Source organism: Silurus aristotelis, assembly GCF_946808225.1.
Source record: "Silurus aristotelis genome assembly, chromosome: 19".
In the NCBI taxonomy this organism is placed as follows: Eukaryota; Metazoa; Chordata; class Actinopteri; order Siluriformes; family Siluridae; genus Silurus; species Silurus aristotelis.
In genome coordinates this window covers 3,111,455-3,125,296 of record NC_139592.1, presented here as the reverse complement: position 1 = coordinate 3,125,296, position 13,842 = coordinate 3,111,455, and the positions used below count along the sequence as shown (strand labels likewise).

The 13,842-nt window shown below is 36.0% G+C and overlaps 1 protein-coding gene across 4 annotated transcripts in view; it reads right to left on the bottom strand.

Annotated features, from left to right (window-relative positions):
* Window positions 1-8,775: 8,775 nt before the first annotated feature.
* l1camb (L1 cell adhesion molecule, paralog b) overlaps window positions 8,776-13,842 on the bottom strand; it is a 49,195-nt gene continuing 44,128 nt past the window's right edge. For all 4 annotated transcript variants that reach the window (XM_083520826.1, XM_083520823.1, XM_083520824.1 and 1 more), the window contains 5 exons: window positions 13,487-13,600; window positions 12,952-13,095; window positions 12,692-12,823; window positions 10,672-10,744; window positions 8,776-9,303 (listed from right to left, as the gene is read on the bottom strand). In XM_083520826.1, the coding sequence (XP_083376952.1) occupies window positions 9,021-9,303; window positions 10,672-10,744; window positions 12,692-12,823; window positions 12,952-13,095; window positions 13,487-13,600 (746 nt within the window). In that variant the 3' untranslated portion in view covers window positions 8,776-9,020. The remainder of the gene's footprint in view (window positions 9,304-10,671; window positions 10,745-12,691; window positions 12,824-12,951; window positions 13,096-13,486; window positions 13,601-13,842) is intronic.

Here is a 13,842-nt window from a genome sequence, read left to right as displayed (position 1 = left end):
TTAAATGTAAAAAAAAAAAAAAAAAAAAGACTAATGTTTCCAGCTAAGGAAAATACATTGAGACGAATGCAAGAATTGAAAAGGGTTCCCTGAAAATATTACAGAGCAATAAAAACAATGATATATATATATATATATATAATATAAAAAAAAAAAAAATGGTGTAAAGCTTGTAAATTGTCACTGCAAAAAAACCCCCGAATCAAATATCTTCCTAACATCAAGACTTTCTGTTTATGAACACTTAGCCACACCCACATTCTCTCTTTTACCCTGCTGTACTAAATGGCATAATGGCATGGAGTATTATTATTATTATTATTATTATTACTCTGTATTACTCTAGTAGTATTATTTTTATTATGCTTATTATTGTTTTATCTGTGTGTGTATGTATATATGTGTGTGTGTGTGTGTGTGTGTGTGTGTGTATATATGTATGTATATATACACACGCACACGCACACCTATACCATACCATCTTCTCCCGCTTATCCGAGGTCGGGTCGCGGGGGCAGCAGTCTAAGCATATATATATATATATATATATATATATATATATATATATATATATATATATATATATATATATATATATATATATATATAAATCTATCCATCCATCCATCCCACCCCATTTATCCACCCCACACCACCCAAAAGTGTTCAGTAGGGTTGAGGTCAGACCTCAATAGCAGAGGATCTTTTGATTTTGTCATGCTGGAACAGATTTGTCTCCTTGTTCAAGTGAAGGGAAAATGTAACGCTGTAGCATCCAAAGACGTCTTTCAATTGTGCGCCTGCATTTTTGTAGTAACAGTTTGAAGAAGAACCACACATGGCTAGAAAAGTCAGGTGCCCCAATACTTGTCTTTATAGTATTATTATTATTATTATTTTTTATATTATTTTTATGTATTTTTATTCTACTGTTTGCTGCCACTAACAGAAAATTGTTTGTGTAAACTGGCTGTTTTCTTTTTTGCTTCTCTTTTAAACTTTATTTCTCTTTTTTCATCATAACCTTTTAAAAAAAATTTTTTTTCAACTTGATTTAAAACAGAATCATGTCTTTGCTCTTTATCAAGATATCCTCACGTCCTAATTTGAGTGAGCGGTAGAGTCCAGGGGGTGGAGCCTGAACCACATTCATTCAGTCAATCTTGCACTTTTACTGCTATACTTTCTCTATGTGCATACATTATTTATTATAATAATAATTCAAATACTTAAACATTGTTATGCAGCTCCACCCTTAAAGGAAACACCTGTCACTCGTGTCATGTGATCTACCTCTGTGTTACATGCACGTGAGGTGAAAGAGTAACATTATTCATGTATCAAAAGCGCTCAAACAATCAGAGGACGTTTTAGATCATTTTAGTCTCATCCTGAGACACCAGTGTCAGCATTTGTATTAGTTTTGGTCGTTAGTCACTGTTTGTTTATCTTTTCTCTGCTTTCTGGAGGTCTATACATGCAAGCAGGTGTTGCTGTGACTACATTTATGTTTTGTTTTGTTTGTTTTTTTTTTTTAACTCCACTCCTATCTTATGTGACGCAGCAGCTCTCTGTATTCTGCACACTGTTGTCAGTTTATGGGACTGGATTTAATTATCAGCAATTATGTCAAAGGGTGAAATATATTGAAAAGCAGAAAACATGACTGTTTGGACTAACAAATATAGACCTTCGAGGGGGGAAATAGTGTGAAATGGGATGGGGGTTAGACAGTCATCAGAAGTGTGTTTGAAAAAGAAAAAAAAAAATCGAATAAAAAAAAATGCAGAGAAAAGATATAGAATAATATTTGCGTTACTATCAGATTTCTTTCTTTTTGTATCAAGACTTGAAATCGTTCCAGTATTTGTTGTTTTTAGAATTTATTTTATTTTTAAACCCTAATGTGTGTTTTTTATTTTATTTTTTTATTACTACACTGTTGTCTTGCTGCAGGTGCAACTTTGGGGGGGCTACTTGCACCAAACATCATGTGTGTGGGGGGGGGGGGGGCAAACTTTTGCACTCAGGCGTGACAATTTGCACAACAAATGCTTTATACTTAATTCATGTACAAGCACCACAATGTTTTCATTTACAGCATTTGGCATATGTGACTTACAATAATCTCATGAATACATCTGAGCTGTTGAAGGTTATGGGCTACAGCAGTGGCGGCTCAATAGTGCTGGGATTTGAATTTATAACCTTCTGATCAGAAATCCTGCATCTTAACCTCTGAGCTACCACCTCCCCCATCATTTTGACACAAAGAGAGCAGTCGATCATGCGACTGACTGGAAGCCCCACCCCCTTTTTTTTTTAGCCTTTGATCTCATACTATGTCGATTTTTCCTGGAGATTTTCTTTTTATTGCCCTTTGTATTTATCGATATGCAGTATCTTAAAAAAAAAAAAAGCAACACCACCACGACAGGTATTACATACATACGAATGGTGCAAAAAAAAAAAAAGAAAAGAAAAAAGAAAGTATAGGTTCCTGCCTTTATTTCTGCAAGTACAGTGAATGCAGAAGGCATCAAGTTGATTACTGTGGACACGTCGTGACACTGATAAACGTGTTCCACTTAGCACTTAACATCGAAGTATGCAAAGTTTTGCAGCAGTCGGAACACATTATTACTCATATTAATAGTTGAACACTCCTAAATAATAGGCAACAATTGCAAAACTGGCTCTCTGTTACAATCTGCTTTTAAAGAGCATTCATAAGAATCCGCATCCATCCTATTTTTCATTCATATATCATATAAGTGAATGAAAACATTTCATTCTTCTGCAGCCAAAGGTGTCCCAATACTTTTCCCAATACCATACAGCATATATTCTGCAGCAAGGATTTTGTTCTCAGGAATCCTTTTTCTTTTTTTTTTTTTGGGTTTGGATTCCACTATTGGCCGATGCACTTGAGCGTTACAGGATGTGTGCGGTTTGTATTTTTATATATTTAATATCTACACGATTAAGAAGTTGTACTGGTGATTTTGGATGTAGGTAATTAATAAAGTGGGGAGGATTGAGAGTTATTCTGTTCATTTCTTTAATGTACATTCAACACCATGTTTGAGGTTTGCTTGCTTGAGTTTGTTTGGCATTCTAGAAAAATTATCCATATTTAAAAATGTTATTTTTTTTTTTATAAGAATTTGTTTAAATTACTTCTTTATTTTAAATCACAGTTCCATCCCTATTTCTTCCTATATCTTCTAAAACATCTTAAAACATTCAAACATCTTTCACATTAAATTAATTTTACTGTAGTTATTTGATAAATGTATATTATGTGTAGTTTTTTGGTTGCAAACATGCTATGGGGAAAAATTTGCTTTATTTTGAATAATCGATCAGAATTATGTAAAATGTCATGAATACCAGATTTGATGCATCAAATAAGTAAATCTTTCCAGATTGTTCAGTTTGGTGAAGTGAAATGAACTGATGTGGAATTAAATGGAGTCGGTCGAATTGGAAGAACCCATGAGGTGAGGCGATGTCACACTTCAATACTTTATTTTTGTATTTCAAACACTGTTTCCATCCCATATACAGTGAGGAAAATAAGTATTTGAACACGCTGCTATTTTGCAAGTTCTCCCACTTAGAAATCATGGAGGAGTCTGAAATTGTCATCGTAGGTGCATGTCCACTGTGAGAGACATAATCTAAAAAAAAGAAAAAAACCAAAAATCACAATATATGATTTTTAAACTATTTATTTGTATGATACAGCTGCAAATAAGTATTTGAACACCTGAGAAAGTCAATGTTAATATTTGGTACAGGAGCCTTTGTTTGCAATTACAGAGGTCAAACGTTTCCTGTAGTTTTTCACCAGGTTTGCACACACTGCAGGAGGGATTTTGGCTCCTTTACACAGATCTTCTTTAGATCAGTCAGGTTTCTGGCCTGTCGCTAAGAAACACAGAGTTTGAGCTCCCTCCAAAGATTCTCTATTGGGTTTAGGTCTGGAGACTGGCTAGGCCACGCCAGAACCTTGATATGCTTCTTACAGAGCCACTCCTTGGTTATCCTGGCTGTGTGCTTCGGGTCATTGTCGTGTTGGAAGACCCAGCCTCGACCCATCTTAAATGCTCTAACTGAAGGAAGGAGGTTGTTCCCCAAAATCTCGCAATACATGGCCCCGGTCATCCTCTCCTTAATACAGTGCAGTCGCCCTGTCCCATGTGCAGAAAAACACCCCCAAAGCATGATGCTACCACCCCCATGCTTCACAGTAGGGATGGTGTTCTTGGGATGGTACTCATTATTCTTCTTCCTCCTAACACGTTTAGTGGAATTATGACCCAAAAGTTCTATTTTGGTCTCATCTGACCACATGACTTTCTCCCATGACTCCTCTGGATCATCCAAATGGTCATTGGCAAACTTAAGACGTGCCTGGACATGTCCTGGTTTAAGCAGGGGAACCTTCCGTGCCATGCATGATTTCAAACCATGACGTCTTAGTGTATTACCAACAGTAACCTTGGAAACAGTGGTCCCAGCTCTTTTCAGGTCATTGACCAGCTTCTCCCATGTAGTTCTGGGCTGAGATCTCACCTTCCTTAGGATCATTGAGACCAGACTAGGTGAGATCTTGCATGGAGCCCCAGTCCGAGTGAGATTGACAGTCATGTTTAGCTTCTTTCATTTACTAATGATTGGTCCAACAGTGGACCTTTTTCACCAAGCTGCTTGGCAATTTCCCCGTAGCCCTTTCCAGCCTTGTGGAGGTGTACAATTTTGTTTCTAGTGTCTTTGGACAGCTCTTTGGTCTTGGCCATGTTAGTAGTTGGATTCTTACTGATTGTATGGGGTGGACAGGTGTCTTTATGCAGCTAATGACCTCAAACAGGTGCATCTAATTTAGGATAATAAATGTAGTGGAGGTGGACATTTTAAAGGCAGACTAACAGGTCTTTGAGGGTCAGAATTCTAGCTGATAGACAGGTGTTTAAATACCTATTTGCAGCTGTATCATACAAATAAATAGTTTAAAAATCATATATTGTGATTTCTGGATTTTTTTTTTTTTAGATTATGTCTCTCACAGTGGACATGCACCTACGATGGCAATTTCAGACCCCTCCATGATTTCTAAGTGGGAGAACTTGCAAAATAGCAGGGTGTTCAAATACTTATTTTCCTCACTGTAGAGAGAGAGAGAGAGTGTATATAGATATGTGTGTTTAGTTAGCAATAACTTTTCCACAAAGGGCCAGATAGTTTTGGACGACATTTTTCCCCTCAATAAATTATCATTTAAAAACTTGGGTAAACTTTGTATAATGCTAAAATTAGTTTGATGATCTAAATCATTTATTCATCACACTGCACACAAGTACAGCAAGTGTTTAGCAACTACCTGTTTAGAAACTTGTGTTTGGCTTCGTCCTGAATCACACACTTGAGAATGGGGACCCGTGGTGGGTATTTGACCTTGGAAAAACTTAATGCCATGTTTGGTTGTGTTTTTAAAATGTTCCATTTTTATTCATGCGCAATTCCACAAGTTGCAGCCCTGAGAGAGCGCCCCCTACAGAAAGAGCTCCTTCATTTCACTTGACTTCATCACAAGCTTTATTCCAATGTACATAAACAGTAGCGAAGCTTCATGATTCATTTATTAATTCATTATTATTTTAAAAAAAGACAACAAAAGGTTGCATTCCCATTTCCTACTCTTCTACACGTTATCAAACCTGCGAAATAGCAAAATAAGAACAGCGCACGTTTATATTGAAAGAAAAAAAAATCCTTTCAGTAAAAGAACAGGAGCGAAAGGCTTAAGAACAATCTTGACAATTATTTACATTTAGAAAGCTTCGCTGATTCTTTCTGGGGGTTCTGCTTCGCAACTCGTCTAATAAATCTATTCAATACTAGCAAAAAAAAAGTGGTCTGATGTTAGGCTTTGCAGCTCGGCATGTGCCGAAGTGCTCAGCTAATAATCACGGTTTACGATATTAGCGTGACCTGACATTGTCCTGCTTTCATTACTCAGCAGTTTAAACACTAATAAACGTCTGATGTGTTTCATTTAGGATTTATCTTTTCTTATTCCTGTGTATCCCAATCGCTCAATCTTCAGCTTCGATACAATCTCTGTTAGCAAGATCTGTCAGGTTCGATAGCTATATATAGCTACATATACAAACATTGACACACAAGCATATGACTCTTAGTGTTAGATTTATATTTCTTCTGTAATGACTAGCCATCTAGCTAATTTTTATTAGCCCAGACATGCAAATGTGACTGCTGAACAGGGAAAAGAAAACATAAGCTTTTTCTTGCTCGTCAGCTTGGATACAATCACAGTTTGGCTTTCGAAACCCTAACCCTTAGCTTACACAACTGACTAGCTAAAATAACACAAGCTAGCAAGTTCTGTTAGGTTGAGCTACATTAGCTAGCCAAATGGAGTTTCTTTAAAATAAAACTGCATTAGTTACTCAGATTACAAAGCCATGACTTCTATCCATTAATTCATAAATAGTATGGGCTTAAAAATGAGGGGAATAACTTTAAATGACAGTTTGGCATAATGCAGTATTTCTTCTGCTCGCGACCCACAACCAAGTTTGATTTTTGGCCCTTCGTAGTATGGGCACTTTTGTTCTAGAACATTCCTTTAAAATTCCTTGCTAGCTAGATGTTAGCCAATCCATGTTCTAACATCTTTTTATTAAAACAGCTTTCTCATTCAATCCGATTAAATGCCACTTGATTTATAAAAACAAGCTACCTCCTTCAAAATTTCCCAATCGAAACTCGTAGTTCATAGTTTAAACAGTGGCGTTATATTATTTTTAAAAAACTACGAATCACGATATATCATCCGACTGATTTTCTCGGCACATGCCTAGCTGAACTACGTTTTAGTAACTCATGCTTGGCGTTATCTCAGATGGACAGATTCACGAAAGACAGATGGGAATAGAAAATGAGGACAGAACAACAGAGCCATTGCTCTGTAAGGCATCATATTCAAATCTCAGCATTAGGAGGGTAATAAAACAGGCACCACCTTACAGACAGATTCGCCATATCAGTGAGATTCATGCGCTTAGCATCTGCGAAGAATAGAGTTCAGTTTGCATTCACAGAAATGCATTATGGATTTTTAAAAAGCACAGATTTTTGGCTCTGGACATGTTTTTGTCTAATAGCGAGTAGCAACGAATACACTACTGAACACCCTGCAGATGACAATACACAGGTAATGATACACACATATGATTCCTGAATTGTTCAAAATAAGATAAACACGTCAGACGAGTACACACCATACATGGAGGCATATAGGATACATATGCTGCTATGGTACAGTATGGCATCATTTTATAACCCTGAAAATAATATAAACATGGCTAAATAAATGGCCATTAATGTAAATGTAAATACAAAAAAAAAAAAAAAAAAAAAAATCATCTGTATGATGAAAGAATACAAGTTTTGCATTAAAGAAATGTAAAGCAAATATATATATATATATATATATATATATATATATATATATATATATATATATATATATAAAAGTAAAATATAGTGAAAAATAATACAGATCTGCTTATGAAACATTTATATGTATGAACAGAAAAAAAAGTGTAAATATGTATATTATTTTATATTCCTATAAGATACATATGCTGCTATAGTACAGTATAGTATTATAGAATGCTGGATTGAACACCAACTAATTATTGAAACTAAAATATGTCTATTGATGTAGGATGAAATAAAAAAAAAATATGAAATAGAATTTTTTTTTTTTTTTTAAAGAAAATAGTGCAAAATAAATATGAAAGACAGACATGATAACTGTGGCACTAAAGCAAGTGTAAATATACAGTATATTTTTTTAAATGTATATATTAAATTAAAAACATAAGACGTCATTGCCAGTCCTTTAAGTATCTGTCACTGATTTCTGGATAATTTCTGGCTTATATATATATATATGACGAGATGTACCACAGTTAAAAAAAAACTACTTTTTATCGCGTTCCTTATGAACACATGGACGTGTTTGTATTATTTCACTAGTACACTGTATGAGCATGCTAATATAATGTTGCCAAAATTTTTCATTTTGAAAGGAATAATAATAAAAAAAAAAGACATTACAGCAGTTTTTTCGTGTGTAAATTAGTATGGATTATTAATTTGAAACGATTATCGCATACGTTTTGCATAATAATTTGTTTTACTGTGTCATGGAGGGTTTACGGAGGGGGTATTGATGGGAAACGTTACAGGAGAATATGTCAGAAAGTGCGCACACAGGTTGGGATGAGAGAAAAGGAAGGGAATTCATTGTCACGCTCAGCTGTAAACCTGAAGAAAAAGAAGACAGCGTTTGTAAACACTAATCTGGAATGTTGTATATAATCGTGTCTTTAATGAAAGGCCTGGAAAGACTAACGAAAGATCACATCACATGACTTTTATGCCACAGCTCCTCCCTGACCATGCCCCCTTCATTAATATTTACCTCTAATTAGTTTTGTTAGTCTCATAAGCCTGTATTTATATAGCTGTATCCCAGTTTGGAGTGTATCCGACGTCCATGGTGAGACGTAACACACTAATACAAACCAGTTACAAATAAAGAGGTAAGGAAAGGGGGCGGAGCTAGAGCTATAATTTGTGGGTGGTCATATTGTGTTGTATGAAGAAAAGCTCAGGTAAGGCCACTGATGGATTAAAGTCTGCCCAGGCCTTTGGATTAATTTATGTGTGTGGGTGGTGTGTTTGTGAGTGGGCGTGTGTGTGTGTGTGTGTCTGTGTGTGTGGGTGTGTGTACATAATTGTATGACTGTGTGTGCTTTAAAAACAGTTGTTGGCAGTGATGGAATATTATTCGGCCTTAAATGAAAGTTGCTATACGGCGAATAAATGACGTTTGTTTAATTATGAAGGAATGAGAGTACTAGGTCAGGTTGATCTCGTCATCTTAGTCCCTCTCTATTGTAATATAGAGGGGTGGTGTCTCAGTTGCCCCCGAGGATGCCGGTGACGGAGGTGGGGAAGCTGCCGCTCGGTGGAGGGTGCATGTTGGGGTTGGTTGGTGACGGGACCCCTGAGCTCTCTTGCTCTCCGTGGGGGTATGGCTGCGTGTCTCTGCGGCCGCTGTACTGCCCGATGAACGAGCCGTCCTCGTTGAACTGGATGTCCACGCTGTCTCCGTATTCCACCAGGCTGTCGTCGCTCTCGCGCTTCAGATGGGGGCACAGCGATCGCTGGCTGAACGAACGCTTCTCGTCGTTGTCGCTGCTAAATAATCAAATATCCACAAATTAAATCCGGGCCGATTAGATGAGGTCAAATCTCCTCATTTAAACAGACTGACATTCATCAAAATGTATTTGTAACAATTTATTATTATAATTATTATCATTAATATTATTACATTATTATTATTATGAATAGTAGTGTTTAGCAGATACAGGCCTTTTATAGTGAATAAACTGATTATCTGGCTAACAGACATATATTAGGGATGGTAGATTTACAGATTCGCATTGATTTAATAAAATGTGCATCAGATACAAATTAGCATTTGTATCACAATGATTTTTATTTTTTTTAAACATATTTCCATCTGTAAATAGATGATGCGCTATACTTTTATTATGTAGAAAGTGAGCAATAATTTGTGACCAATATTTGATATGTAGATTGTTTTCTCGACGCTAAACTGTTTCTCAACTGAGGCGTGTCCTGAGAGTCACATTGATACAGATTAACATGGCAGAGGTAGAGCTGCATCTTCCTGCAGACACAACAGGAAAAGAACGTCTGGTTTAATTTGATCCTTTTTTTTGCATAACAACGACGTGATTGTGAAAGGGGTACGCGTTAGAAGTCAGAAGGCACTTAAGTAAATTGATGATTAGCTGTTTTTCTGCACCAAAGAAATGAATGTGATCTATCTGTACCATATTGAATTGCAGATTATCGTATTTCTTTTCATTGCATCGTATTTGAATTGCATAGGGTTTAGTTATGGAGATTCATAAATATATGTAAATATATATATATATATATATATATATATATATATATATATATATATATATATAAAATACTTTGGTCAAAATTAATAGACTGAGCACTAAGAATAAAACATATTAGAACTGGAAAAAAATTTAATGGAAAAGTAGAAATAGAACTGTTTTAATTGGAATAAGGATAAAAAATAAGCTCTCAGGGATGACCACATTATTATTATTATTATTATTATTATTATTATTATTATTATTATTATTATCAAACATCAAAACTTACCTTTCAAGGGATCTGCATTATTGTCAGCATTTTGAGAGAATAAAAATATCGTCAGGCAAAATCTCTACATGACGCTACACAAGAATGTTCTTTAACAGTGAGACAGTTCACTTTTATACTGTATGTAATACATCCTCTAATTAATGCTTTTAAAACCGTCACAATCATGTTTGTTTTATGATTTACACCAGCATCATTGTCTCTAAATTAATAATTCCTGCTATGAACTGAGTATAACGCTGTACTTCTCTCGGCCAATCAGAACACAGCATACTGATTTCGGCCCAGGAGAAACTCTAATCAAATAACAGAGGAGTTGTCTGAGAGGTCTGAGAGGAAGGCAGTGTGTGGTACCTGTACTCGCCAAATGCTTCATCCTTCATGGGTTTTGCATCCGAGTCCATCTGTCCTTCCTCTTTGTCTTTAACTGGAATAATGATAAATAAAGATAGAGGAGGACAGATTTAAATGAGAGGAAAATCATAGTATGAAATTGCATAAATAAGTAAAACAGAAAAAACGCTTTTGTGAATTAACATATTGAGTGTAAACTAGCAAAAGAATAAAAATAAAACACTAGGGATTGTGCCATTATAGGAGACATTTTAATGACAGGGTATTGTACTGTGGCCCAAAGTAGATTAATTCCATTACATTTTATTTGTATACCACTTCAAACTATGGACATATGAAACAAACATGATATATGGTATAGGTAAGAAACCTTGAGAGGAACCAGAATTCTGTGACACCAAATGTCTATCCATTATAGTTTCATCATTGTTGAGGGTCTATGATGATCGCAATGTTGAGCTATTTTCTGGTTCCATAACCTCAACTGACTATAAGACTGTAGGAAGAACATCACTCATAATCTTACATTCCAGTGCTCATGTTAGTTCTGTATTGTTTAAAAGATTTATAATCAAACTCTTGATGTCACCCAAATAAGGATGGGTTCCCCTTTTGAATCTGGTTCCTCTCAAGGTTTCTTCCTCATAACATCTAAGGGGGTTTTTCCTTGCCACAGTCACCATGGCTGCACATCAGGGATAAATACACATTGTTCACCTTAACTGTTAAATTCTGTAAAGCTGCTTTAAGACAATGTCTGTTGTGAAAAGCGCAATAGAAATAAACTTGACTTGACTGGACTTGACTTTAAGCCACTGTAGCAAACCGTCCACACTAACCACCAGTGTTGGGCAGTAACGCGTTACTAGTAACATTTACATTTTGAGTCAAATGTAAGCTGTGTCTTTCTGGTTCGAAGGTCGTATCTACTGCGATAAACAGCAACTCCAATCTGTCGAAGCTCCTCCAGAAACTCCATGCCTCAACAAAGCTAGAAGCTAGAAGCTAACCCGGTGTTCTGTTCTACATTGTTGATAGTTTTCATACTTAAGCTGTGAAAGGAACAATTTTAAGAGCTCAACACAACAGCTTTTATGATGCAAAACTTTAGTTTTTGATTCTGAATATATTATTCAGCTTGTTTTGTTGTTTATTTCAGAAATCCTTGTGATATATTCAGTTTGTGCTGGTCTGACTTTAATAAAATAGTGTTTCAAAATTACTTTGTGTTTAAGTCAGTTTTGTGTTTGTATAGACCATAACGCATAAAAGGGCATTAATGGGAACATTAAAGAACTTTTAACAGTAACGTATTACTTTTCGGTGTAAGTAATCAACAAAGTAATTGAGTTATTTTTTGAATGAAGTAACTAGTAACTGTAACTAGTTACTATTTCTTCGTAACTAACACAACACTGCTAATCACAGTCCAAATCTATATGACTTCATGGTTCTTCAGTTTGACCCTCCACAGCAACCTCATGGATCCTTAGGCTATTCATGTGAACCCATGCTCAGCTGCAGTCAGTGGCCTCCAGTTAAAGAGAAATCTCCAACCTGAAGTATGGCATCAAGATGGATCAGGAAGGTCCGGAGACCATAAGGGGACAGGATCACTGGTATCTCAGGAGCATGTGTAGCTCGATTATTGTGCTTATACCACAGCAATTTGTCACATTTGATTTTTTTTTTTTTAAATGAAACAATAAACTTTCACAGCTATAGTTAACATCCAGAAAACAAGTTCCCCCTATTTATCGATTTACATTATAGCAGGCATAAATGGTTGCTCTATCACCAGCCTTTCCTTCTGATCTCTCGATGTTAACATGTAAAATGTGCAGCTTGGAACTTGGAACATGCTACTGAGAAACTCCAAAACGACTTCCTTGTATCAAAGCTCTGACACTGGAGACTTCCTCCGTAAATATGAATCTAGCATATTAGATTGAGTGCAATAATCTAAACTTGTGATGCATGTGCGCACGTGTGTGTGTGTGTGTGTGTGTGTGTGTGTTACCTGAATATTTTCCGCCTTTGCTCTTTTTGATTAAGCAGAGGAGAAGCAGGAGGAGGAGAAGCAGCACAATGGCGCTGATGAGGGCGATAAACCAATCCTCTGTGGCAAAGCTTCTCTGCACCTTGTCTACATCTGAACATGAACAGTGAGAATGAAGAACAGGAACATTGGTGCAAAAATGGGCAATTAAAGCATTTTATTTTACAGCTGAATCATTAACGCCCCTGCCAGTGTGTTAATTGACAAAAAAGAAGTTGTACCTGGTCCATTAGTCTGCAGGTCTTGTGTCCAGTATGTTACGTTGTTGTGGCGAATTTCGAGGCGGTACGGGGTTCCTGCTTTCAGTCCCTGCAGCTGATAAAAGGTCTGCGTCAAATTCACCTGCTCCGATTCCTCCCACTGACCTAAAACAAAGACATACACGCAAACCTTTAGACATTTACACACTCCCTCCAACTGGACTACTGAGAACAAGATTGTTTCTAGGTCAAAGGGGTACCAGGGGACAACCAGGGGGCACCAGTAAGGTCCAAAAGAGCACAGATGTCCGAGAGCACTAATCATAATTCTTGTTATAAATTTATGAACAACAAAGTTATGAAGTGCAGTTTACAAACAGAAAAGAGTTGATAAAACTGAAAATTAAAATATTTTTTATATATAATATAATAAAATATAATATAAGCTCACTCAGAACTTAAACTAAACCCTCCCAAATGCTAATATCTCTCATAAATGCAATCTTTATTAATTCCTATTTTCATTTTCCTACTTTTTCCCCGATCTCTCACTCACCGCCCTTCCCCAGGTAATGAATCGTAAACCCGATGTTTCGATATCGTTCTCCTTGCACCCAGCTCAGATTCACAGACGTTTCTCCGACTGTCGCGTTCACAGTAGTTGGTGGAACTAAAAAAAATAAATAAATAAACACGGCAGATGAAGGGAAATACACAAAAACTCTATCTATCTATCTATCTATCTATCTATCTATCTATCTATCTATCTATCTATCTATCTATCTATCTATCTATCTATCTATCTATCTATCTATCTATCTATCTATCTATCTATCTATCTATCTATCTATCTATCTATCTATCAATCTATCTATCTATCATCAAAAACACTGTGCTTTTGTAATATAAAGA